Source organism: Coenobita brevimanus, chromosome 23 (genome assembly GCF_032717465.1).
Source record: "Coenobita brevimanus isolate Jiangsu-jjx chromosome 23, ASM3271746v2, whole genome shotgun sequence".
Taxonomy (NCBI): domain Eukaryota; kingdom Metazoa; phylum Arthropoda; class Malacostraca; order Decapoda; family Coenobitidae; genus Coenobita; species Coenobita brevimanus.
In genome coordinates this window covers 48,151,161-48,178,879 of record NC_136976.1, presented here as the reverse complement: position 1 = coordinate 48,178,879, position 27,719 = coordinate 48,151,161, and the positions used below count along the sequence as shown (strand labels likewise).

Below are 27,719 nucleotides of genomic sequence, written 5' to 3'. Positions count from 1 at the left end.
TTTTTGTGATTATTGTAGGTAGTATTGCAATGACTTTATTTAGTATTAATAATTTGTCAGTTGTTCAAATGAGCCATTTATTAGGACAAGATAAGTGATATTACATTTCTTGATGTTTAAAATACTGCGTAGTTGTGGCGGCTGCGGGGTGGGCTGTGGGTGGGGTGAGGGAGGGTCGGGCGGTGAGTGGTGAGGCTGGGGCGGGCAAACAGCACCAGGGTTGTGGGGACAGCAAGGACAACCACCGCACTCTCTCGCTACACTTGATCTTTCACTTCACCTCCTTCTGTTTCCCCCTAAACTGACACCACACTGCGGTGTGGCTGGTAGAGGAAAAATTGAACCAAGTGAGAACCAGGAGACAGAGGAAGGGGGTGAGGAGGGGGGGATAAAGACTTTACAAGATTACAAATAAGAAGCATATTGAAGAGCCGAACGTCAGTATAGGCTAGGTTCAGTAGAATGTTATATACGAAAATGTAAAATCAGGACTGTCACAGTATTGATGGTGTAAATAATATAGAAGAAATAGGTATGAGTGCAGGAGAGGGTCCAGTACTAGATGTTCAGCGAGACGCCTTATTGATACAGGGTGTGATGAAGAGCAGCGTAATCAGGGAACCAACAGAAGCAGCGGTATGTGGTATGTTTGTGATGGGCAGGATGATGAACAGATAATGAAGCTTGTTGATGTATGGAAGGTTAAATCACAGCAGAGGATTGTTGGCATTAAAAAATGTACAGGGCGTTAAGTAGGAGTTCGAAACCAATAGAAGTGACAGTAAAAATAACAGGGTAATGTCCTTGCGTGAATTAGGTCCTAGCCTATCTTCTGATTGGTCTGGTTTTCGCATCAGCAATAATTAAATGAGAACAGCTTAATGATGTGAAGGTCCTGGAAAGTATAGGAGATTCGATAATGACAAGGGGAGCAGTGAGGAAAAATGAATGGTGAATGATATTTTAACTGTTCGATAGTTCCAGCAAGGGTTGGGAACGAGTGGTTTTATTGTGCTGGTGAGTCAGTGGAACTGTCGGATGTTGTATAACGTATGCCGGTACCGAAGTTAAGGAAGGAAAGTTCTTAAAGGCTTATTAGCGAGATGTACAGAGTACAGGTTATTTATGGAAAAGTTGTTAGGCCAAAAAATGAAGGCTGGGAAGAATCAGAAGTAAGAGGAGGTGGTAATGCAAAATAACGATTCATTGGTCCAGAGCTTAGAAAAAGCGTGATTTATCAGCCATGCAAAAATGATCTTATGTAGCAAAATAAGTGGGGATGGAATCAGAAACATCAATAGCTCAGTAAGCTGCTGTATCCACTCTTTTACGAGCGCTGATTCGAATCCTCACAGTTTCTAATTAGGGTGGTAGGTGGTGACGACCAAGGGGTGGCGACCATCATCCACTCAGTGTAGTGCTTCCTGCTTCCTCCTTCACCTTTATGATTCTTTTTCCTGCGTCTGCCCTTCTCTCTTCCTATTTCCCCCATCATTCCTGTCACTTTTTATTACTCTTCATCCTTTTCAGGTGGATTTACATTGAATGCCAAGTGTGATTGCTTCCTTTAAGCCGGGAAACCACTTAGAACACTGGGTGGTAACCATATATATAAACCATACATGTTCCTTACGTGTCAACAAGTGGGTTGGCGGAGGGTTAGTGCCTCTCCCCGTAAAACAACTAACTCAAAGACAAACCCCCCCCCCCCCCTTACGGGATTGTGGCGTCTGGCTATAAATACATCGATAGAATAAAGTAAGCAGTTAAACAGGCCTTGATACCTGGACTTCGTAATAAAAGCAAGTGGTGACAGTCAGTTGAGGATGAAGACGGTGAAATAAACGTTGTCCTAACGATAGGTAATGGCATTTCTTGTGCTAACAAAATAGTGGTCGGGCCGAACGGAGAGCTGTACAACGTAGAGTTTTGGTGTCCTGGTCTGAACATTTTTTACTGTGGAAGACAGAGGAGCAGGTTTTGATATTAAAAAGGTTGCCATGGATCCTAAGAATATCCTTGAGAGAGTGAATGCTGAATAAATTGACAAGAGTTGAGGCGACATGTGTTTGTGGAGAAGCGACTGAGGTGAGGGCAAAGTGGTTTGAGCTTTTGATAGAAATTATGAAAGCAGAAAGATGAAAAGAACAGCAAGGTCAGACAGCAAGCTTTCGAAATGCCAAGGGAAGACTGGTATGAAGATTATATTTGCAACGACATGGCTACTATTTACAGGGACATGGCTGCCATTAAAATAGAAGTTAATTGTTACTCGGAGGGACGTCTTTTAACCTAAAAAAATCGTGTAGTGGTACCGTAGCAAAGGTAGACTAAAGCAAAACTTATTGTTCTGAAAGGGTTGGGGGAAAAAGTGAATAGCCTCCCTTCAGTTTGGGGGAGGGGGGTGCAGGATTATAAACTGATAAGAATAAAATACGCCACCATCTTATTAAAAGAATTAAGGAAGCGAGTTCGAGATACGGACATGAAACTTTAAAGAAAGGCATTGAACAGGTTTCAGCACGATGACATCTTTCATACAATATTTTTTGCTATCCTTCGACGAAATATATTTTAGATTAAGGAAGGCCCTTTGGTAATGAAGGTGCTAATGGATAATGTTTCTAACTTGCCACCGCCAGTCCTCCATAAACAGAACAAAATCACGCCATGGCAAGTAGTAAAATTTAAGACGATCTTGCTTCATGCCCTGCAGGTCTTTCATCAGTTGAAGATAATCGTCTGCTGGTAACTAACCTATTTTACAAGCGTCCTTTGGCTGAATGGGTTAATGGAGATCGTGTTTGTCTCATCCAGAACTCATGCTTGAGTGTCAAGAGTTGCATAAAATTGCCTACCGGTAGCAAGAATGAAAAAAAATTAGGCGGAAGAGATTAATTTCCAGTTAGATCAATAGTATCTCTAATGGTAATGATAAAATATGGTGTGCCATGGTGTGTGTAGGCAGTGTGTTGTGGGTGGGTGGATGTCAGGCAAGGTAGTATGGGCGGGTATGAGCAGTGTGGGCGGATGAAAACAGAAGCCCCCGCCCGGCCGCCCCTGAAGGACACCTGTCGTTTACCGCAGGACCCGCTGGCCTCACCTAAGCCACTCTTACAGGACACGCTTTTTTTTGGCCGTCTCATACCCCATTCTTGCACCTGTTGCTCTCCACACTTCACCTGTATTGATTCTGTAGTAAGATAACGGTATCCCCCACCCCCTGTTTGGATGTGGGTGCATCTCTAGGATTGGCACGTCAGTCAGTCACGCCTAAGGATTTTCACAGGTAAAGTGGTTCAGTCCAGCGAAACCCCATGTGGTGGTTTATTTTAGTTTCCCAAAGATTTCCACATGTAAGGTGTTTCGCTAGCAAAGCCTCCTATGGTGCTTCACTGTAGTTCGCCAAGGACCCTTACACGCAAGGTGCCTCATTCTAGGGAAGCCCCATATAATGTTTCACTGTAGTTCCCTAAAGATTTTCACACATAAGATGCATCACAGACGAAGCCCCTTATTGTGTTTCAGTTCAGCGAAACCCTGTACGGTCCTGCATATAGGTAGTTTATCTCTGCAGGTACTTTTCTGCTCATTATTATTATTATTATTATTATTATTATTATTATTATAATTATTATTATTATTATTCAGTTATTATTTATCCTAGCCACCCCCATTTATTTATGAGAAGTGGGTCTGGAGTCCTGTTTTCCAGTGACAGTGCCGGTATAGGGAGTGTCAAAATCACTACCGAAATCATTTACCTCCAGATCGTACGGCTAAATTACGTTTTTTCCCCCATCACACTCTAGGCCATATGTGACTAGATTCTTAAGGATTTTTTTTTTTCCAGTGGACGCTCATATCTAATATACTATAGCACTAGCCGTGTGTGTGTGTGTGTGTGTGTGTGTGTGTGTGTGTGTGTGTGTGTTTTGGGTAGCCGAAACTACACATTCAAATCGCACCAAAATTGACACAAAAATCGCAAAAAAAAAATCGATGATGTGAAAAAGCTTGGTCCCATCACGATTGAAAAACTTTACACTATTTAATGAGTGATCACATTTTGACCAAAAAACGCCTCTCCAGGCGCCCGACATAGGATCTCCGTAGAATTTTTAGCCCATAGGTGTACAACTTAAATGAACTATAGCAGCGCGAGAGATCTCCGCAGGAGCAAGTGCGAGGGGCCCGAAGGGCCCACGAGCACTTGTTAATTCTCCATATTCTTGAGGGGTATCTTGCCTTCCCGATGTTTTCCGCTCATGAACACATTTTATTCCTGCTTACTGGCTAGACGTGTGTGTGTGTGTGTGTGTGTGTGTGTGTGTGTGTGTGTGTGTGTGTGTGTGAGAGAGAGAGAGAGAATCTTAGGAATGTTTCTTTCTTTATAGCTTACTGTAGGATACGAAACGTTATTACCATTACACAGTCCTGTACACACTACATCTCATATCATTAATGGCTGCGATAGGGAGACAAGAAAATATGACTAGATAGTGACTTGAAATGCATAAAGTTCTCGGATGTTATGTGTATTATGTGTAAGGTACATAGTATAATCACATTTGTTATATTTAAAGAAATTTACTTCTTTGCATTATGTACTTTGCATTTAGAACATTTTATTTCAGTGTAGAAACGGTGGGTGGAGGGAGGTGAGTGGATGGCTAAAACTCCACATATCGTAGTTGGCTGAGGCGGTGACTTGCAGGAAGCGCTCCACTGACACCAATACACCACACTCAAGGCTCTCCCGACAGTGTGTGTGTGTGTGTGTGTGTGTGTGTGTGTGTGTGTGTATGTGTGTGTTCGTTCTTCCTTCAGGTAAATGCAATGGGGTAGGCGAGCGCGAATAAAGTCGAGTGGTGGTCACCGTCCTGAGAGGGGCAGTGTACTAGTCGGGTAGGTGGCATTCCTGCTGGACGCCTTCACTGTCATCACTCCATCAGTTTTAGTCTCGTTAACCAGACGAGTACGTTCAGCTTAGGGTAGACATCTGAACTGGGGTGAGTAGATGGTGCCTTCATTAACCCTTTGGCTACTAAAAGCTCTCGTAAATTGATTATAATCATGTGGTAGCAGCAAACTTAAAAATAATGTGTTGGGGTGAAGTGGTAAATCTTCTCACCCTTATCGGTAACGTCGTCAGGCACTAGTTAGATCTGAAGTAGCTGAATAAAATGGCGCGCCTGTGAAGGTATCAACATGGGCCAGGAGCGTCTGGTGTGGTCTTCATGATCACCACTGACATCCGTAGTCTTCTCACTGCCATTATGTCTTTTGTATTGGGTTCTTGCTACCAACACCTTTTTTTTTTTTTTTTTTTTTTTTTTTTTAAGCCTAGAGGAAATCTTTCTTAGGGAAGAGGGTAATGAGGGTTTAGAGTGTGTCTAAGCTGAATGTAATTGTGTGGTGTTAGCAAGAATGAAATGTGTAATGAGTCACCCTAGTGCATTGTTAGTGCCCGCTTAATTGTCTCAGTCGGATCCTCCTCTTCGTTCTGATCATCATCATCATCCCGACTTTTCTCACCCAAGTATGGGGTGAGCATCGATAGGTCAAAATCTGACAGTAAGAGTAAAACAAGCTAAATGAAATCGCAAGCCAGTTGCAAGTATGCAATAAAAATGCGTCGTGATACATAAAGGTCAACCCCTCCAGCCCAAGGACGTCGTTTTTACTTTATTCATGCAGCAACGAGACGATTTTGCTGGGCTTACCAGAGATTTTTTTTTTTTTTTTTTTTTTTTTTTTTTTTTTTAGCAGCTGGATGGGTTAGCAGTAGCCTTCAGTAACCCCAGCAGTATATTGATGGTAATGGAAGAATTAATGGGGACTGTTTCCATCCCCCTCAGTACGAGTTCTCTCCTAAACGCAATAAAATCGTCTGACAAGCAAGAATAAAGTTCTAAAAGGCGTTATAACACTGAAGGGATTAATGGAGATCATTTTTAACACATGGTCCAATGTATCAAATCCTCTGGAGTGCTCGAAACCAAAACTCATTATCCGTTCCCTCCTAGTTGTAAAAGTTGCTGCCAGTTACGTGCAAGTCATGCCCTAACTTTTACTTTTTTATTTATTTATTTTTTTGTCAGCCAAGTGTGGTGCATGGGAAGAGGAATCAGTCGATCTTTTATATCCCTTCTTTCTGATGACAACTTGTATTTTTAGTTTATAACCGTATTTTCGTAAGCGTGGCAGAGAATTTTCGCCGTCAGGGGGTTCTCTTAGGCTGAATATAATTGTCTACTAGTGACAGAACAAAAAAAAAAAAAAAATTCATAATAGTGATCAGAGAACATGGTTAGATGCATTGCTTTTGTGACTAGACCCAGCTGTACACCATGAGATGAGATGTTGGTAGTTAAGGAAGATGAGGCAGTGTAGTCGGTTTACTTTCACTTAACTGGACCACTTCCACAATTTGAATACGAAGTCGTGGTTGCATGAAATTTGTTAAGCCTTAGTTATAAGTTAGGTGTGGGTCTCCTTGGTCGCTGTTTACATCGACCCTTCATTGATTACACTTGATCATAAATTAAGGTGAAAGGAATAGGGGATCTTGGCAGGTAAGAACAAAGGCACACTTGTGAAGTTGGTAATGTGGTGTGGTGGGCGTTGTTATGTCCTGTTGTTTAAGAGGTGAAGGTGCTGGGAAAGGCCACCGGATGCCTCTACTGGGAAGGCAAGAGGGAGGCCAACCCAGTGTACCGTACTTGCCGGGAATCAGGACTGCGATTAGCCACAGGTATACTATTTTTCGCTATAACTTGGCCTAAAATTGCCATCTGTCGATCTTAAGAGCTCAGTTGCGACACTAGATTAACACGAGCACACTACGTCCACGGAGAAATGCTGTTAAAAGGATGCAGAGCCCTGGCATTGAGTGAAGTAAAATGTAAAGGACGGAAAGTTTGGGTGAACTAACTGTTACACACGATTAGTTTCCTGTTGAAGCATTTTGTGTGTTCTGGAAGGGCAAGGAGAGAAGATTGCAGTGATGTCCAGCAAACCATAGTTATGATGTGCACTTACTGACACGATTGGTGCAGATCAGCGTCATGGGAATTGGACTTTGGTTCTTTGCTGTACTTTTCCCTGCTGCGAAAATATGATAGTTAGGATACGACAAGGAATTGATTGTCAGTATGGTAGTGAATCCCAAAACCACCCTTCTCCAGATTTTGGCGTCAGATTCATATTGATTGGCACCTAAGAGGCACTCACACTGTAGTCATTGAGTTTCTGAATAATGCTTGCATGGCATACCCCTTTAAGGCGGGCATGAAGCACTCACGTATCTGCACATTTCCCACCTATTCGACCGACTATGATAAGTTAACCAATATTGTCTGTCATGTACATAACTCGTCAGCACTCCTTAGTCTGTTTCCTCATACCCACAACATTCAGCCTCTAAAATGGATGGTCATGCGTCTCGAAATTTTGATCTCGAAAAACTGTCTTTGTCCTTCCGTCTTTGCATTTTGAGACAGAGGACGAAATGTATGAAAGTATTCTCCAATAATGAAAGAAAAGCATTCAGGAGCAGAATGCTAATCGCCTGCGAGAGTATGCTGTTGGGCAAGTTACAAGGTACTTACTAACCAAATGTGAAGAAAATTCGCAAAACTGCACGGAATTCAATCACCGCGTTTGACAAAAAGCCAGTCAATATTAAAACTAGTTGACCTTTGGGAGCCATTTTGGTGACCGTGACCTTGACCCCGAGTGCCCATTTTCGAATTCCTCCAAGAGTTTGGCCATATCTTGATACCCTGAAGGTTTCATGTTGATAGCTCAAGCCGTTCATGAGATATAATGCTTACTGATAATCCATATTAAAACTAGTTGACCTTTGGCAGCCATTTTGCTGACCTTGACCTCGAGTGCCCATTTTCTAATTCATCTAAGATTCTGGGCATATTTTGATACCCTAAAGGTTTTATGTTGATAGCTCAAGCCGTTCATGAGATAAAATAGTAACACACACACACACACACACACACACACACACACACACACACACACACACACACACTCACTCTCGTAAAGAGAGAAATGAGAACAGTACTAAGAGGAAACTACTCATCATGGAAAGAAGTGACTAGTGGAGTACCACAGGGTTCAGTGCTGGCACCAATCATGTTTTTAGTGTATATAAATGATATAAACAGTAACACTGGAAATGAGAGCTATCTGAATATGTTTGCAGATGATGCAAAAATAGAAAGGAGAATTACTAACACAGACTCTTGTAAAGAGCTACAAGAAGAATTAAATAAACTTCATGAATGGAGTAGTACATGGCAAATGGAATTCAATGTGGACAAGTGTCATGTAATCAAGTTTGGTAAAAGTGGAAAAAGACCGGATTGGGATTATAAGTTAGGAAATAAAACCCTATACACATCAGAAAGAGAGAAAGACCTAGGTGTGATCATCAATAACAGACTATCTCCGGCTGACCACATCAGCGAGAAGGTACAGAACATGTATACACTGCTTGTAAATATGAGAATAGCATTCACATACATAAATGAAGACATGCTAAGAAGGATAACATCATTCATTAGACCAACCCTGGAATATGCATCAGTAGTCTGGAGTCCTTATCTCAAAAAGCACATAGACAAGATTGAAAAAGTTCAAAGGGCCGTTACAAGATGGATACCAAGCTTAAGGGACCTAAGCTACGAAGAAAGACTAAATAAACAGAATCTACCAACACTACAGGAGCGAAGGAAAAGAGGTGACATGATAATGCTATATAAGTGCATATCAGGGAAGGAGAAAATAGACATAAATGATTACTTAACACATGGAGAAGCATCAGCAAGAGGACACTGCAAAAAAACTGCATAAGAAGAGAGGTGATAAAGACGTAAGGAAATTCAGTTTCCCAAACAGAGCAATTGACCAATGGAATGCACTACCGAATGAAATAGTGTGTGCCAAAACAATTCACAAATTTAAGGATATGTACGATAAATATGGTTTAAGACAAGGGACAGTACGAGCTTGACTCATTCCTGTAAAGATACAATTAGGTAAGAACAATTAGGTAAGGTAAGAACACACACACACACACACACACACACACACACACACACACACACACACACACACACACACACACACACACACACACACACACACACACACACACACACACACACACACACACACACACACACACACACACACACACACACACACACACACACACACACACAGACGCTGGCAAAAACATTATCGCTCTGCCTTGCTAAAGGCAGGCGATAATTACTTGTCATTGTATTTTATCACTACGACATGTCTGTCTATCTATATGTCTATCTGTTGCCAGACGCCTTAGTTCCGTAAGGGGTGGCCACGAACAAATTGTTTCCATGTCGCCCTGTCCCCTGCCATTTCACTGCCCTCCCCCCAGCTCACACCCCCCACTGTCATATACCTCTCCATTCCATCCCTTCATCTCATCCTCGGCCTCCCCCTCCCTCTCCCCCGTCCACCTCACTCACACTCTCCTGGTTAGTCTCTCGCTCTCCACCCTCTCTACATGGCCAAACCAACATCACTATTTCTAACACTTTCTGTCACATCCACACCACAACGCTCGTTCACTTCCTCATTTGTCAGTCTGCCTTTCCATGTAACTCCACATGCTACACTCAGATAACTCATTTCCACTGCTTTCGCACATGACTTGTGTCCTTCCAACAAGGTCCAAGTTTCACTTCTAGACGTTAGATTTGGTATCACAATACTGTCATGCAGCGACTTCATTACTTCCATGCTCACATCTCTATTTCTTATCACTGCTTTCAAAGAACCAGCAACCTTTCTTCCTTGTTGTACCCTTTCAAGCACTGCATCCTCCAAACTTCCATGCCTACTCATCGCACAACCCAAGTACTTAAGTGCACTCGCATTTTCCATTCCCTCATCATCAAACTTCACTGTACTTTCAGTGACTTAATTTCTCTCGAAGACAATAACTTTACCCTTCCCTACATTCACCTTTAGATTCCGTTTCATACACTCTTTTCCAGACTCATTCACTAAGCCTTGCAGTTCCCCTTCGTCTTCACTTAACAATACAGTATCTGAAAACAACAGTACAGGAAGTTTCCAAAAGCTACCCTTTCTCATTAGGGCTGCTTCATCACCCACGTTTCTACCTTGTACATCTTTTATAACCTCATCCATATACAGATTGAACAGCCGTGGAGACATGACACATTCCTGTTTCAGTCCACCATTCAGATGGAAAAATTCCGTCAGTTCACTACCCACACGCACTGCAGCCGTACCCCCCTTGTTCATACTCATCACGGCATTCAACAACTTCCCATTTTCTCCTTAGATTCTTAATATTTTCCACATTCCTTGTCTATCCACTCTGTCATATACTTTCTCCAAATCCATGATTGTCGCGTACAACATCTTTCCCATCTCTAGAAACGTTTCTCCAACTAATTCCTCTGTTATTTCTTTAACTCTGACAATAAATATCCTACCATATGCTTTTCCAGTTACACTAAAAAGACAAATGCCTTGGTGATTACTACGCACTTCTTTTTCCCCTTTTCGTTTGAGCAGGGGAATAATTATGCCTTACTTCCAATCCTCCGGTACTGTACCTTCCTCCCAGGCCAATCTGCACATCTTCTATATCCATTCTACTACTCTCTCCCCCATGCTTCAGCATTTCACCACACACACCATCATCCTGGGGCTTTCCCCATTTTGACTTTCTTCATTGCTTCCACTACTTCCATCCCTTCTCACCTCCCTGCTCCCAGCCATTCGCCAGCCACTTATACTTGCAATACTTTCATATTCTATTTTCAGCAGTTCCTTAAAATGTTCTCCTCATGTGCTCGCTTTCTTCCTCTTCACCACAATAAATCTACCACTTTTGTCTTTCACTCCCCGACTGACTTCTGAATCACCCTGTCTCTTTATGCAACATATAAACAATTCATTCAGAAATAATGAAAAAAAAAAAAAAAAAAAAACGCGGTAAGTAACAGCGCAGAACTAGGAACCCATCGATCACCTGTGCAACCAGATTTTTTTTTTTTTTTTTTTTTTTTTTTTTTTTTTTTTTTTTACTGATCGTGTGTACATTGAAGTAAAGTCTGTTCGAATACTCCTGGCTTTGTTCGGTAGTCGATCATAATTGGAGGGTTTTTGATATGGCGAAGCAGAGATTGTCAAACTTGGCAATAGCAGCAACTAATTATTATGCCTAAATCGAGATGGGAGGAACGTCCTACTTAATCCCTTTATAAGATGAGGATTGAGATGTTCCTTGCATTAATAAAGTCACATAGTTTTGCCAAAGTAATCTTACAGCATTTTTCCCAAAATCTTAAAGCGTGTTTTGTCTTACTTGACAGGGTTAACTCGTATAAACTTTAGCACTTTCACAGTGAGAAATTTCTCTGTTTATTAATACTCTAGAGACGCTAGTCAGAATATAATCAGTTTGTGTCAGCTAGTGAAAGGTTGAACATTGTTACCACAAGTAAAAGCACGGATTGTATACAACTGGCGCTTTGTGTATGGAGAAGGATTGATGTCTGTTGCACGACTCAGTCGTTAAGTATACGTCAGTCTATCAGTTGTGGTCACTCCTAATCCTCAAAGAAGAAATATGCCTGAAAATGATTGTTTCAGTATTACCGTTAAGTGTCCCATGAACCGAGTTTGTAACTTCAGAGCACTTACAATAGCTACAGGGAGAGTTCCCTATGAATGGTGGGCAACGAAAGTGGTGACCCATATCCTCTGGCGCAGTACTTTCCTCTTACTAGCCACAATCGCTCTTCCACCGACCAGCCTTAAGTTGCAATTTAGTGTATGTGACTGGCAGGCACGTGCCGCTCCTATTCTTCTTACACTAGACGTAGGACGCATATATGAGCGCCCCACTGCTTCATTCACCGTCGCCTCTATTCACTCCAAGCCCTGCATTCATTCTTCACTCCCACTTTTCAAGCTGGGATGCACGCAAATATCCGCCTTACCCAAGCGTTGTTGGACTGAAGAGCCAGCCTTAGAGACGATGTTAATAAGAACCAAGCTGGTACAGAGCTGAGGAGAGGCTCAAACCGGTCTAGTGACTGGTCCGGGCGTCCTTTCCCAGATGGTAACTCCTGGACTTGTTTCTGTAAACTGACTTGCAGGGAGGTGGAGAGGAGGCGGAGAAAGAAGAGAGTAAGTCTGGAAGGGAGCTGTATCAAGCTGAACTGTGACCAGTGTGCATAGCCACGGTATTAGGCAAACCGAAGCCAGAGGTTCCCAACCTTTTATTATTATTTATTTATTTATTTGCCATTTAGCACCACTGGAAAAACAGTTTAAACCCCCGCCTCCATTCCCTAATAAATATTTCTTCGACTGATATTATCACAGCCTGTAAAATTTTGTCGCTGAAGGCAAGAGAGCCAGGTCATCAGTTGAGCATCACCATTGTAGCAGGAATTCATTGGCCATCACAGTAGTATAGGGCATTGAGCCATAAATTACGTTATACCCTTTCTATTGAAGTATTGCCGTAGTATAAGTTACTGATATTTGTTAAAGATTGATTCTTTCCGTTGTTATTTGTTTCTTTCATTATATGTTTAGTGGCGATCAGATACAAAAATCTAGGCAAACACAGAGCACATTTTGATCTATGAGCCCATAGGTTATTTTTTATTTTTTGTTTTGTTTATAAAGGCTCCAACATGCTTGCATGCGCTGTCGGACCCAGTTATTAATGGCGGCTCTCCTCTCCGTTCGATCTCTGGCAGCCACCCTATTCAGTCCAATATTCCAGAGGACACAGTCTATGACCTCGTCCCAGGTCATTTTCGGTCTGCCTCTCCCAACCCTACCCCCAACATTTACACGTTTCACTCTCTGCACCCAATTGCCATCCCCCCATCCTCTCTACATGCTCAAACCATCTCAATCTACCTCTTCTCATCACAACACGAACACACCCCAGTCCCATCCTTCCTCTTTACTCTTCCATCGTAAACCAAGCCCCTCCCCCCCTCCCCTGGCCTCGCATTCAAGGACGCAGTGAACATCCACCTAATCATTGTCATTTCTGTACATTTGAGCCTGCAAATATCCTCTTCCTTTACTGCCCCGCAGGTCTCACTGCCTTACAGCATTACACTCCTAACACTTGCCACATATTGTACTGAGATAAAAGATCCCCTAGCACGAAGGGGGAACCCTTTCAATGTCATGTGAGGTAACAGCCCCCTGAACTTCCTCCAGCCACTCCTCCTTCAAGCCACAGAGCTAGTTCTAGGTCTACCTCCAGCACGTAACATGTCTCCCAAGTAACAAATCTCATCTACACACCCAAGAGACACGCCAGTAAGCTCAGCCCCCTCATGCCTGACAGTCTCCACATGTTCTTCCCAACACACCACACACATGAAATCAGCATTATTTTGCAGTCCACCTCTAATACCACTACATCTCTCATGCACCCACTTATTGCAAACACTGCCATTGTTCAGCAGCTTCAGGAAATATATATTTTATGTGTCCAACTCTGGGCATAGGCTTCACAACCTGTTCCCAAGGCCCAATATTCCTTCTACATACCGGTACCATACTCCTCTACATGTCACCACTTCAGCGCTAACACTCACCGTATATTGAATACATGCTAGAGCTGTCTCATACAGGACTGGTGTATTGGTATTAGCAGGGTATTTTTATGACATGTCGGCGGGTCTCCTGGTGGATCAGTAAAGCCTGCTATTATGAAATTCAAATCCTTAAACTGTTCCCTGCCCCAGCGGGAATTTGAACAATGGGTCCATTAAGACTGCAGGCCATCTGTCTACCGACTGAGCCACCACCTCCCCTCAGATATAATGGTATATACAGTATAGGAAAGAAAAGGTACCTGTACTTTATTTTTGTTGATTTGGAGAAGGCTTTTAACAGAGTCCCTTGAGAGGTGGTGAAGTGGGCAATGAGAAAGCTTGGGATCGAGAAGTGGCTGGGTAGGGTGGTTATGGCCATGTATTTGGGTGCTTGCACCCAAGTGAGAGTGAATGGAAATTTGAGTGATGAGTTTTCTGTGAATGTTGGTGTGCATCAGGGGTCAGTTTTGAGTCCCTTGTTGTTTATTGTGGTACTTGAAGCCCTCTCATGTTACTTCAGAAATGGACTCCTGTGGGAGATGTATGCTGATGATACAGTGTTGATTGCAGAGAATGAAAGGGAGGCGGAGGAAAGATTTAGGAAGTGGAGAGGTGGTATGGGACACAAGGGCCTAAGAATAAATGCAGATAAAACAAAAGTAATCATATCTAGGGTTGGTGGTGGTAGCCTGCTGTCAAAGAAGAGGGAGAGTGGCTATGTGCAATCTGCCACAAGGGCATGGGAAGTAATTCCATCTTAGCAGTGTTTGTGATAAGTGGGTGCATAAGAGATGTTGTGGTGTTAGAAGTAGAATGCGAGATAATGCTGATTATATGTGTATGGTGTGTTGGGGAGAGCAGGTGGAGATTGTCAGGCGTGAAAGGATTGAACTTGCTGATGAGTCTCTTGAGTGTGTGGAAGAGTTTTGTTATTTGGGAGGCATGTTAGGAGCTGGATGTGGGGATGGAGCTATCTCTGTGGCTAGGGTGAGGAGTGGTTGGAAGAAGTTCAGAGAGTTGTTGCCTCTCCTGACATTGAAAGGGCTCTCCCTACATGCTAAGGGATCTTTGTATGCAGCATGTGTTAGGAATGTAATGCTGTATGGTAGTGAGACCTGGGCAGTAAAGGAAGCGTGTGTTAGGAATGTAATGCTGTATGGTAGTGAGACCTGGGCAGTAAAGGAAGAGGATATTCACAGGCTCAAACGTACAGAAATGACAATGATTATGTGGATGTGCAGTGCATCCCTGAGTGCAAGGCCTGGGGGGGGGGCTAGGTTTACAATGGAAGAGTCGAGAGGTAGGATGGAACTGGAGAGTATTGGTGTTGTGATGAAGATTGAGGTGGTTTGGGGATGTGGAGAGGATGGGGGATGATAACTGGATGCAGAAAGTGAGATGTGTTAATATTAGGGGTAGGGTTGTGAGGAGTAGACCAAAAAAGACCTGGGATGATATTATTAAGTGTGACCATAGGGTCAAGGGACTGTGCAGGGAAGCTGCCAGAGATCGAGCAGCATGGAGAGCCGCCATTAGGCGACCAAGGCCGATGCATGCAAGTATGTTGGAGCCTTCAAAAATGAAAATTAATTAACTCTGCACAAGAGGGAAATTGCTTCCCATGCCCTTGTGGCAAACTGCACACAGCCACTCTCCCTCCTCTCTGACAGTACCGCCACCAACCCTAGATACCATTGCCTTTGTTTTATCTGCATTTACTCTCAAGCCCTTGTTTCCCATACCATCTCTCCACTTCCTAAATCTTTCCTTTGCCTCCCATTCATTCTCTGCAGTCAACACCAAATCACTGGTGTACAACATCTCCCACGGGAGTCCATTTCTGAAGTCCATTTCTGAAGTCATGTTAGAAGCCTCCAAGCACCATGACAAACAATAAAGGGCCCTGATGCATACCAACATTGACAGAAAACTCATCTCTCAAATCTCCATTCACTCTCACCTGAATGCACACATACATAGCCACAACCACTCTAAACCAGCCACTCCTTGATCCTAGTCTTTCTCATTGCCCGTTCCATCACCTCCCTAGGGACTCTGTCAAAGGACATCTCCAAATCAACAGAAACAAAGCACAGATCCCTTTTCTTTCATATATAATTTTCCTGAACCTATTGAACAGTGAAACTGGCATCTGTGGTCTGTTTGCCCGGCATAAACCCACACTGCATCTCATCAGTATTGTCTCTTCATAGGTTCTAGAACTCTCTCCATTACCTCAATTATCTGGTCTAAAAGTTTTATACCTCTATAACTTCCTCCTTCCAGGGTATCACCCTTCTCCTTGTACACTTTTACAATCACACTTCAGCCAGTCATCGGGGACAACACATATGTAATTGAATTTCTCAAATCAGTAAGTAACCCCAGCCCTATATCTGAAGCCTTCAGCATTTCAGCAGTCAATGGAGACACACCTGCCGCTATGCCCACCGGGCATCCTGCCTATTGCACATACTGTACAGTACTTTGCCCATTGTTGTTTTAACACTTTTTTTTTTTTTTCCCCCCCCCTCAGATTCTATCTATCAATCTATTGCCAGATGCCATAATCCCAAAAGGGGTGGCCATTTGACTTTGAGTTAGTTGTTTTACGGGGAGGGGCACAAACCCTCCACCAACCCACTTGTTGACATGTAGGGAGCACGTATGGTTTAGTTATATGGTTACCACCCAACGTTGTAAATGGTTTCCTGGCTTACAGGAAACCATTTGGCTTGTCACTCAATGTAAAGCCACCTGTAAAGGAAAGAAAAGCAATAAGAAGTGACAGGAAAGATGGGAGAAATAGGAAGAGAGGAGGACAGGCACAGAAAAAGAATGATAAAGGCTAAGGAAGGAGTAGGCAGCACTACATCAAGTGAGTGGTATATTTATTTCACAGATTTTACCCTTTTCACTTAATGAAGCAGGTGATATGAAGTGGAGATTTAGAAGGTTGATGATGTTTGAAACTGGGGGCAGCAGAGAGAGTGGGTGTGGGTGGAAGAGGAGAGGAGGTTGTCTACACTCATGCTGCTCTGGTGCATAGTCTGTAAAACACTTACCATATAACAGATTTCCATTATAGTAATGAGTCACTTCAAAAGTTTGAATTTTACATAGAATCTGACCAGTCTACCTGGTTGCAGTTTTTTTTTTTTTTTTTTTTTTTTTTTTTTTTTTTTTTTTAGCTACAGTAACTTCTTACACAAAACTGATGTCAAAATGTAGGCTAGTTTTTGTGTATAACCCTTAGACGATTCCTCTTGTAGACATTTGTTATCTTCCCAGGAAATCCAAGATCCCTCCCCATTTTTCTTCCTCTCGGGCTGAATGGAATATCAGAAAATAACAAGAAATGAAAAGTTCATCATTGTAATGAGGTACCCATAGTTAAAATTATTTAAAATTTGTGTAAAGAATAATAGAGTGATAGGTGGTGGCAACTATCATCCACTCACATGATGTAGTGCTACCTACTTCTTCCTTAGTCTTTATCATTCTTTTTCTGCGCCTGCCCTCCTCTCTTCCTATTTCTCCCATCTTTCCTGTCACCTCTTATTGCTTTTCTTTCCTTTGCAGGTGGCTTTACATTGAGTGACAAGCCAAATGGTTTCCTGTAAGCCAAGAAACCATTTACAACGCTGGGTGGTAACCACATAACCAAATCATACGTGCTCCTTATGTGTCAAGAAGTGGGTTGGTGGAGGATTAGTGCCCCTCCCCGTTAAACAAACAACTCAAAGTCAAGTGAGATTATGGCGTCTGGCAATAGATAGATAGATAGTAAAGAATAATCTACAGTAGTGTATATGATGAGGTTGATAGTCCTCGGCAGAACATTAATGACATCTTTTCATACTTGCAGGAGATTCAGATACCAGGGCGCAGCAATGGATCCTGCAAGTTTTCCTTCTCACTACAGAACATCCAAGACACCGATGGGCCACAGGGCAGCTTCGAGTTCATCAAACAGTTTGGCACTAGGTACTGTCATCATAGAGTTCACCTGATGATAATTGACAGACTTGAAATTGTAGGCAATCAGTCAATTTTAGGAATACATCAATGAAAAACCATTACCAACTAAAAACTACCTATTGAAATATAAGTATGGGTACTAATTACAGTACTGTTCCTTTGTTGGAAATTTATTCCATTTTTAAAGTGTCATTGAATTGTAATCATTAACTTAAGTACTCTACTAATAAAGGATATATATTTTCCTATGAACAGAGCATTGGAGTCTCTTGGGCCAATGGTGGCAAAATTATTCATCCAAGCAAAGGATGATTCTTATGAGAAGACTCGGAAAAGCATGGAAAATGCCAAGATAAAGAATCAGATGAACTGGTAAGTCATCCACATTCTGAGTTTTATATTTGAATCCTCCATTTTAATATTACTTTAACCATCAGTTTGCAGAGTATGTGACCAAGCACTGTATTAAAACTTGGTTGAACACAAAAGATCATGTGCAGTGTTCATTTTCATTTCAGCCGTACTCTATTAATTTTTGTTGTTCAGTAGTTTAAGAGAAATGCTTCAGTCACTTATATTTGAAAGCTTTTAGCACTACCTGTATTGCATCCTAATGCTGTCTCTCACAACCATCAGATTTCCACATTCATTGCTCTGCCACCTTGACAAGGTGGCACTGGTATGGCTGAGCTAGTCCATAACACAGTTAACCTTTAAACTGCAGTGTACCTCAGTAGAGGACACAGCTTTGACTGAGACATACTAAGTAGAAGACATGGCTCTGACTCCAACATATCTCACTAGATACTAATTGATATTGAATTTCTTGTGCTTTTTTCTATTGGTGTTAATTACATCTGAGTAGATATTGACTTAGAAATTTATACAGTAATTGTATACTGTTTCATGGATTTGGAGAAAGCATATGACAGGGTGGATAGACAAGGATTGTGGAAAGTATTAAGAATATATGGAGTAGATGGGAATTTGTTGAATGCTGTGAAGAGTATGTATGATGGTGCTAAGGCTGCAGTGCGTGTGGATGGTGAACTGAGTGAATTTTTCTCTTTGAAGGTTGGGTTGAAACAGGGATGTGTCATGTCTCCATGGTTGTTCAATCTGGACATGGATGGGGTAAAAAAAAATACAAGGTAGGGCAGTGGATGTTGGAGTGACACTAGTGTGAGAGGGTAGTGTTTGGAAACTCCCTGTACTGTTGTTTGCAGATGATACTCTGTTGTTAAGTGAAGATGAAGGGGAGCTGCAAGGCTTGGTGGTTGAGTTTGGGAGAGTGTGTAAGAAACAGAATCTAAAGGTGAATGTAGGGAAGAGTAAAGTGATGGTCTTTGAGAGAGGTGAAGTCAGTGAATGTACAGTGAGGTTGGATGGTGAGGAAATGGAAAATGTGAGAACGTTTAAGTACTTGGGGAGTGTGATGAGTAAGGATGGAAGTTTGGAGGGTGAAGTGCTTGAAATGGTACATCAAGGCAGAAAGGTTGTTGGCTCCTTGAAAGCAGTTATAAGAAACAGGGAAGTGAGCATGGAAGTGAAAAAGTTACTACTTGACAGTATTGTGATACCAACTCTAACGTATGGAAGTGAAGCTTGGACGTTGTTGGAAGGGCACAAGTCAAGAGTGAGAGCAGTGGAAATGAGTTATTTAAAACGAGCCTGTGGAGTCACATGGAGAGACAGGCTGACAAATGAGGATATAAAGGAGTGTTGTGGTGTGGATGTGGATGTGATAGGAAGCGTTAGGAGGAACACACTGAGGTAGTTTGGCCATGTGGAGAGGATGGAGAGTGAGAGACTGATGAGGAGAGTGTATGTGAGTGAGATGGAAGGGGGGAGAGAGAGGGGGAGGCCGAGGATGAGATGGAGGGATGGAGTGAAGAGGTATATGAGAGAGGGGGGTGTGAGTTGGGAACGGCAGTGAAATGAGGCGATTTGTTTGTGGCCACCCCGTACGGGATTAAGGCGTCTGGCAATAGATAGGTAGATTCAGTATTTGGCACATATTGATCTAGAGAATTTACATCTATCTATCTATTTGTATCTACCTATCTATAGCCCGACGCCCTAATCCTGCAAAGGGTGGGTGCAGACAAAATGCCTTCAAGTTGTTCTGCCCTTCCCCCAACCTACTACCCCCTCCCTCATATGCCTCTCAACTCCATCCCTCCACCTCATCCTCAGTCTTCTCCTCCCTCTCCCTCCCCCCACTTCACCTAGTCAGTCTTTCGTTCTCCATTCTCTCCACATGTCCAAACCACCTCAGTGTATTTCTCCTAATTTTCTCAGCCACATCCACATCCACCCCACAACATTCCTTCACTTCCTCATTCGTCAACCTGTCCCTCCATGTCACTCCACATGCTCCTCTCGAGTAACTCATCTCCACTGCTTTCACTCTTGACTTGTTTCCCTGTAGCAAGGTCCACGCCTCGTTTCAATACGTCAGCGTAGGGGTCACAATACTATCATGCAGTGACCTCTTAACTTCCATACTCGCCTCCCTATTTCTCACCACTGCTTTCAGTGAGCCAGCAACCTTCCTTCTCTACTGTACCCTTTCAAGCATGTCATCCCCAAAAGTTCTGTCCTTTCTCATCACACTACCCAAGTACTTGAATGCACTCACATTCTCCATATCCTCGCTGTCCAACTTCACTTTGCATTCTGTGACTTCATTCCTCTCAAACACCATAACTTTACTCTTGTTTACATTAACTTTCGATTCCTCTTCACACACACACACACACACACAGTAATCCCTCATATATCTGGACATCATAGAGCCAAAGGCATGTCCGAGTAGTGGCAACATCCAGATAATGAACTCTATTCCCCTACCTCACCCAGACTCTACGTATACCCACCTCCAACCTATACCTAACTTATTTGTACAGTACCTGTGCTTAATTTGGCATTATTTTCCGGTCATTTAGGCATATTTAGACATCAAAACACACAAAGGATTATCCAAAGTAGTGCTAAACACAAAGAAAACCTTGCAGAGAAAACACTGAAAACCAAGAAACACCCTACCTAAACACCTGCTGTATGTACAGTACCCCTCCTTATTTTGGCAGTGTTTTCTGATCATTGTGCCATATTTTGACATCAAAACATACATAGGAATATCCAAAATAATTTTCACCACCAAGAAAACCAAAAAAAACAAAAAAAACACTGAAAACCAAGAAATACCCGACCTATACACCACTGTATGTACAGTACTCCTCCTAATTTTGGAACTGTTTACAGGTCAGCCTGCCATATTTAGACATCAAAACACACATAGGAATATCTAAAGTTACTCTAAACACCAAGAAAACCATGGGGGGGAAAAAAAAAAAAAAAAAAAAAAAAAAAAAAAAAAATTGAAACCCAAAAACACCCAACATATACATGGCTGTATGTACAGTACCCCTCCTAATTTTGGCACTGTTTTCAGGTCAGTCTGCCATATTTAGACATTAAAACACACATAGGAATATCCAAAATAATGCTAAACACCAAGAAAACCATAAACACTGAAAACCAAAAAAACACCCAACCCCCACACCACTGTATGTACTGCATCCCTCTTAATTTTGGCACTGTTTTCTGATCAGTTTGCCATATTTAGACATGCAGACACAGATAAGAATATCCAAAGTAATGCTAAACACCAAGAAAACCATGGAAAAAAGCACTGGGGGGAAAAAAAAAAAAAAAAAAAAAAACTATGCACGACTGTATGTACAGAACCCCTCCTAATTTTGGCACTGTTTTCAGGTCAATCTGCCATGTTTATACATCAAAACACACATAGGATTATCCATATTAATGCTCATCATGAAAACAATGCATGAGCGACAAAAATGGACGAAAAAATGACAGTGGTTTGAAAATCTGTTGTCTGTGACGAGTGATTGCTCCCAGGGCTCAAAAAAAAATCCACAGCCAAACATGCCACTATAAATTGGTTATACTGGTATGATCTGTGCACTATTATCTTCACTGGTATTTATAGGATAAGCTGATAAAAACACATAAAACTGATAAATAAAATTACAGAAATGCTATCTATCTATCTATCTATAGCCCGACGCCCTAATCCCGCAAAGGGTGGCCGCAGACAAAACGCCTCCAAGTCACTCTGTCACCCACCATTTGACTCCCCTCCCCCCAACTCACCCCCCCCTCCCTCATATACCTCTCAACTCCATCCCTCCACCTCATCCTCAGTCTACCCCTCCCTCTCCCTCCTCCCACCTCACCTACATACACCCTCTTAGTCAGTCTTTCATTCTCCATTCTCTCCACATGTCCAAACCACCTCAGTGTATTTCTCCTAATCTTTTCAACCACATCCACATCTACCCCACAACGTTCCTTCACTTCTTCATTCGTCAACCTGTCCCTCCACGTCACTCCACATGCTCCTCTCAAGTAACTCATTTCCACTGCTCTCACTCTTGACTTGTTCCCCTCTTGCAAGGTCCACGCCTCGCTTCCATACGTCAGGGTAGGGATCACAATACCATCATGCAGTGACTTCTTAACTTCCATACTCACCTCCCTATTTCTCATCACTGCTTTCAGTGTACCAACAACCTTTCTTCCCTGCTGTACCCTTTCACGTACTTCATCCCCCAAAGTTCCATCCTTACTCATCACACTACCCAAGTACTTGAATGCACTCACATTCTCCATATCCTCACCATCCAACCTCACTGCACACTCTGTGACTTCATTCCTCTCAAACACCATAACTTTACTTTTGTTTACATTAACTTTCAGCTTCCTCCTCCTACACACTGTCCCAAATTCATTCACCAAACCTTGCATCTCCCATTCATCTTCACTCAACAATACTGTATCATCAGCAAACAGCAACACCGGAAGCTTCCAAATCTCACCCTCATTCATTAGGGCCAGCCCCACATCCACTGCCCTACCTTGCACCTCCTTTACAACCCCATCCATATATATATTAAACAGCCATGGAGACATCACACACCCCTGTTTCAGTCCCACATTGAGATCAAAGAACTCACTCAGCTCACCATCCACTCGCACCGTAGCCCTAGCTCCCTCGTACATACTCTTCACAGCACTCAACAATTTTCCCTCCACTCCATATATTCTTAATACCTTCCACATACCTTGCCTATCTATTCTGTCATAAGCTTTCTCCAAGTCCATGAAGGCAGCATACACTTTCCTTCCCTTCTCTAGATACTTCTCCACTAAACATCTTAGAACAAATATCTGATCTACACACCCTTTTCCCTTCCTAAATCCCCTTGTTCTTCTCCAACTAGCTCCTCTGTCATATGCCTAACCCTATCAATGAGTATTCTACCATATATGTTACCAGTCACACTAAGAAGGCAAATACCCCTATGGTTACCACATACTTCTCTCTCCCCTTTTCCTTTGTACAGAGGAACAATTATACCTGATTTCCAGTCCTCTGGAACCCTTCCCTCTTCCCAAGCCAATCTACACAACTTCCATATCCACTCCACAACAATCTCACCCCCATACCTAAGCATTTCACCACACACTCCATCAATTCCTGGGGCCTTTCCCAGCTTAATCTTCTTCATCGCTTCCACTACTTCCGACCTACTGATCTCTTCCTCCCTCCTCTCATCTCTTCTTCTCCCAGCCATTCCCCAACCACTTATACTTACGCTGCTCTCACTCTCTACATTCAACAAATCCTCAAAGTGCTCCTTCCATCTCCTCAATTTCTCTCTCTTCTCCACCAACAATCTATTATTCCTATCTTTCACTCCCCTACTATTTCCCCTTTCACACTGCCTAACTTTCTTTACCTCCTTCCAAAACAATTTCTTACTCTCCCTCCATTTCACACTCAGATTCCTCCCAAACTCTTCATCCACTTTCTTCTTACTCTCCTTCACCAGTCTCTTAACCTCCCTTCTCCTGCTCACATATACCTCTCTCTTCTCTCTCTCATCTTCTCCCCTACCTCTACTCGCCAGCCATTCACCATATGCCTTCTTCTTTTGTTCCACAGCTCATTTCACCTCATCATTCCACCATGCTGTCCCTTGCACACCCTTGCATCTCCTCCTCACTCCACAAACCGCCTCACACGCTGCGCTTATCTCTTCCGTGAATATCTTACATACGTCTTCCACCCCTTCCATCTGCTCTAGCTCATACCTTCCCAATCTTTCTTCCACTATGCTCTTATACTCTGTCCTTTTCTCACTATCTTGCAATTTCTCCACTCTTCTCACAGGAGCTGCTTCCTCCTGTCTTCCCCTTCGTCTCCTCAACCACTTTCTTTTCAGCTCTACCTTGGCCATCACTAAGTGATGGTCCGAGACTCCATTCCTCCACCCTCTCCACACCCTTGCGTCCAACACTTGTCTTCTCATTCGCTCATCCACACACACGTAGTCTATCATTGCCTTTCGTTCAACAAGTTCACCATCCATCCTCCTCATTACTCTCCATGTATACCGGTGGATCATCTTATGACGAAAGTAGGTGTTGGCTATTGCCAACCCCTTACCAGCACAGATGTCCACCAAAGCACTACCATTCCCATCTACTTCAGCTGGCACACCCCACTGACCAACCACTCCATCCACTCGTACATTCCCAACTTTGCCATTCATGTCTCCAATCAACAGCACTCTCTCGCTCCTCTCAAACTTGTCCATACATGCTTCTACTCTCGCCCAAAACTCATCTTTCACTCTTGCCACTCGGTCCTCTGTTGGAGCATACACACATACAATCGCCCATGCTTGTATACCTGCTTTCATCCTCGCCCATACAATCCTTACACCCACTGTTCCATACTCTCTTATATTCTCCTTCCACTTCTTGCTTATCATCAGACATACTCCCTCTCTTGCCCTCTCATTCTCACTGACTCCCGCACATATACCTACACCATATTCCCATTCTCTCATCCTTTCACCTTTCCATTTAGTTTCAGTCAGTCCACATATATCCACTTTTGCATCCTCAAGCACCTGGACAATCTCTCTCTCTTTCACTTCATCATTCACTCCCCTCACATTCCACGTTCCTACCCTCAGAATGTCCTTTGTCCGTTCCTTAGTCGTCAAAGTATGGTCCGTCCGGGTCCGAGGTGCTATATTTGCTTTTTAGTTAGTTCTTTTTACGGTGTGGGGCACTAACCCACCACCAACCCTTTTAGTCGCCTCGTACGACAAGCAGGGATACTGGGGGAGTATTCTTGAAAACCCCCCTACCCCCAGGGGGTATGATCTGTGCACTATTATCTTCACTGGTATTTATAGGATAAGCTGATAAAAACACATAAAACTGATATATAAAATTACAGAAATGCAGCGGTAATAAATGTTTAGGAGTAAAACTTACCTTCATATAACTTCCCACTATCCTAGTGCAAAATTTTGCCAACACCTTCCAAGAGCTAAGCATTTGTCTAGATGCAGAATTTCATGATTTTTTCTCATGGGTTACTGTGAAATTTCAATATAACCAATAGTTGTCAAATCAGTCACAAAAAAACTTTGAAAACTCATGAGTCAGTGTCATCACCACAGTGGAGGGTAGGGACTGAGGGAGTGAGGGGGGGAGCTGGGAGGGGGGGGAGGAGAGATGGGAGGGGAGGAGCTGGGAGGGTGTGGAGGAGGGATGGGAGGGGGGGAGAAGTGAGGCTGTGGGCAGTATTCTCCCCCTTCTGTCAACAACCGGACAGGCATTTTTGCCATACATTTACTCGTGGCTTGCGGTCTGTTAGATGTCGAGTGGCTATGCAGAAACACAACTCACCATGACTGGGGGACTTTTGACCTTCGTTAGAGAGGCGGACAGCCGATCTCACCGAACATGTACTCGTGTCTTATGCTCGGTGTTCGATGGAGGTGGCGGTTGGGAAAGACTTAGCCTCTGTTTCCTTGCGATATTAGACATTTGGTGGGGAATGCGTACAGAAATTTGACACCACTTGCAGGTTTCAGTCATCTTACTCGGGTGCTGGAGGTTCGTTGGGAGTGATACGACAAGTGCTCAACTTTGACCATTCAGTACAGGGACGGACGGACATTTTAGTTCTGGTTTTGGGTTACAGACTACTTCCTGCTCACAGCTTGAGCCCAGCAGCCTTAATACTGAATGTTTGAACATGTTGGCTTGCGGGCCGAAGTTTTTGGAGACTTTTACGTCTGGATAATAACAAGTAAATTCAAATAATGGTTTAATAAAGTCAAGGCCCAGCATCCAGATAATGAACACATCCGGATACTGGGCGTCCAGATGAATGAGGGACTACTGTGTGTGTGTGTGTGTGTGTGTCTATCTATCTATTTATTGCCAGACGCCTTAATCCCATTTGGGGTGGCCACAAACAAATCGCCTCCACGTCGCCCTGTCCCCCGCCATTTCACTGCCCTGCTCCCAACTCACACCCCCCTCTCTCATATACCTCTCCACCCCCCTTACTCATATACCTCTCCACCCCATCCCTCCATCTCATCCTCGGCCTCCCCCTCCCTCTTCCCCCCTCCACCTCACTCACATACACTCGCTTCGTCAGTCTCTCACCCTCCATTTTCTCCACATGGCCAAACCACCTCAGTGTGTTCCTCATAACGCTTCCTATCACATCCACATCCACACCACAACGCTCCTTTATATCCTCATTCGTCAGCCTGTCTTTCCATGTGACTCCATAGGCTCCTCTTAAATAACTCATTTCCACTGCTCTCACTCTTGACTTGTGTCCTTCCAATAACATCCAAGCTTCACATCCACATGTTAGAGTTGGTATCACAATACTGTCATGTAGTAACTTTTTCACTTGCATGCTTACTTCCCTGTTTCTTATCACTGCTTTCAAAGAACCAGCAACCTTTCTTCCCTGCTGTACCCTTTCAAGCACTTCACTCTCCAAACCTCCATCCTTACTCATCACACTACCCAAGTACTTAAACGTACTCACATTTTTCAATTCCTCACCATCCAACCTCGCTGTACATTCACTGACTTCACCTCTCTCAAAGACCATCACTTTACTCATCCCTACATTCACCTTTAGATTCCGTTTCTTACACACTCTCCCAAACTCATCCACCAAGCCTTGCAGCTCCCCTTCATCTTCACTCAACAACACAGTATCATCTGCAACTAACAGTACAGGGAGTTTCCAAACACTATCCTTTCTAACCAGGGCCACTCCAACATCCACTACCCTACCTTGTACCTCTTTTATTTCCCCATCCATGTTCAGATTGAACAACCATGGAGACATGACACATCCCTGTTTCAACCCAACCTTCAAAGAGAAAAATTCACTTAGTTCACCATCCACATGCACTGCAGCCTTAGCACCATCATACAAACTCTTCATAGCATTCAACACATTCCCATCTACTCCATATATTCTTAATACTTTCCACAATCCTCGTCTATCCACCCTGTCCTATGCTTTCTCCAAATCCATGAAAGCAGGATACAACTTCTTTCCCTTCTCTAGAAACTTTTCCACTAAAGATCTAAGAATGAATATCTGATCTACACAACCTCTTCCCTTCCTGATACCTCCCTGTTCTTCTCCAACTAATTCCTCTGTTCTTTCTTTAACTCTGTCAATAAGTATCCTACCATACACTTTTCCTATTATACTAAGAAGACAAATGCCCCTATGATTACCACACACTTCTTTTTCCCCTTTTCCTTTGTACAAGGGAATAATTATACCTGACTTCCAATCCTCCGGGACTCTACCTTCCTCCCAGGCCAATCTGCACATCTTCCACATCCATTCTACTACTATCTCTCCCCCATGCTTCAGCATTTCACCACACACTCCATCAATTCCTGGGGCATTCCCCAATTTAACTTTCTTCATTGCTTCCACAACTTCTATCCTACTGATTTCTTCCTGTCTTCTCACCTCCCTCCTCCTCCCAGCCATTTATACTCGCATTACTTCCATCCTGTATGTTCAACAATTCCTTAAAGTGTTCTCTCCATCTGCTCACTTTTTCTCCCTTCTCCACTAGTAATCTACCATTTTTATCTTTCACTCCC

At 43.0% G+C, this 27,719-nt stretch overlaps 1 protein-coding gene across 1 annotated transcript in view; it reads left to right on the top strand.

Annotated features, from left to right (window-relative positions):
* Nucleotides 1–27,719, top strand: part of Su(Tpl) (Suppressor of Triplolethal) — a 326,655-nt gene that overhangs the window by 245,091 nt on the left and 53,845 nt on the right. The window contains exons 3-4 of the mRNA XM_080267257.1: nucleotides 17,548–17,666; nucleotides 17,916–18,032. Of these exons, the coding sequence (XP_080123383.1) occupies nucleotides 17,548–17,666; nucleotides 17,916–18,032 (236 nt within the window). The remainder of the gene's footprint in view (nucleotides 1–17,547; nucleotides 17,667–17,915; nucleotides 18,033–27,719) is intronic.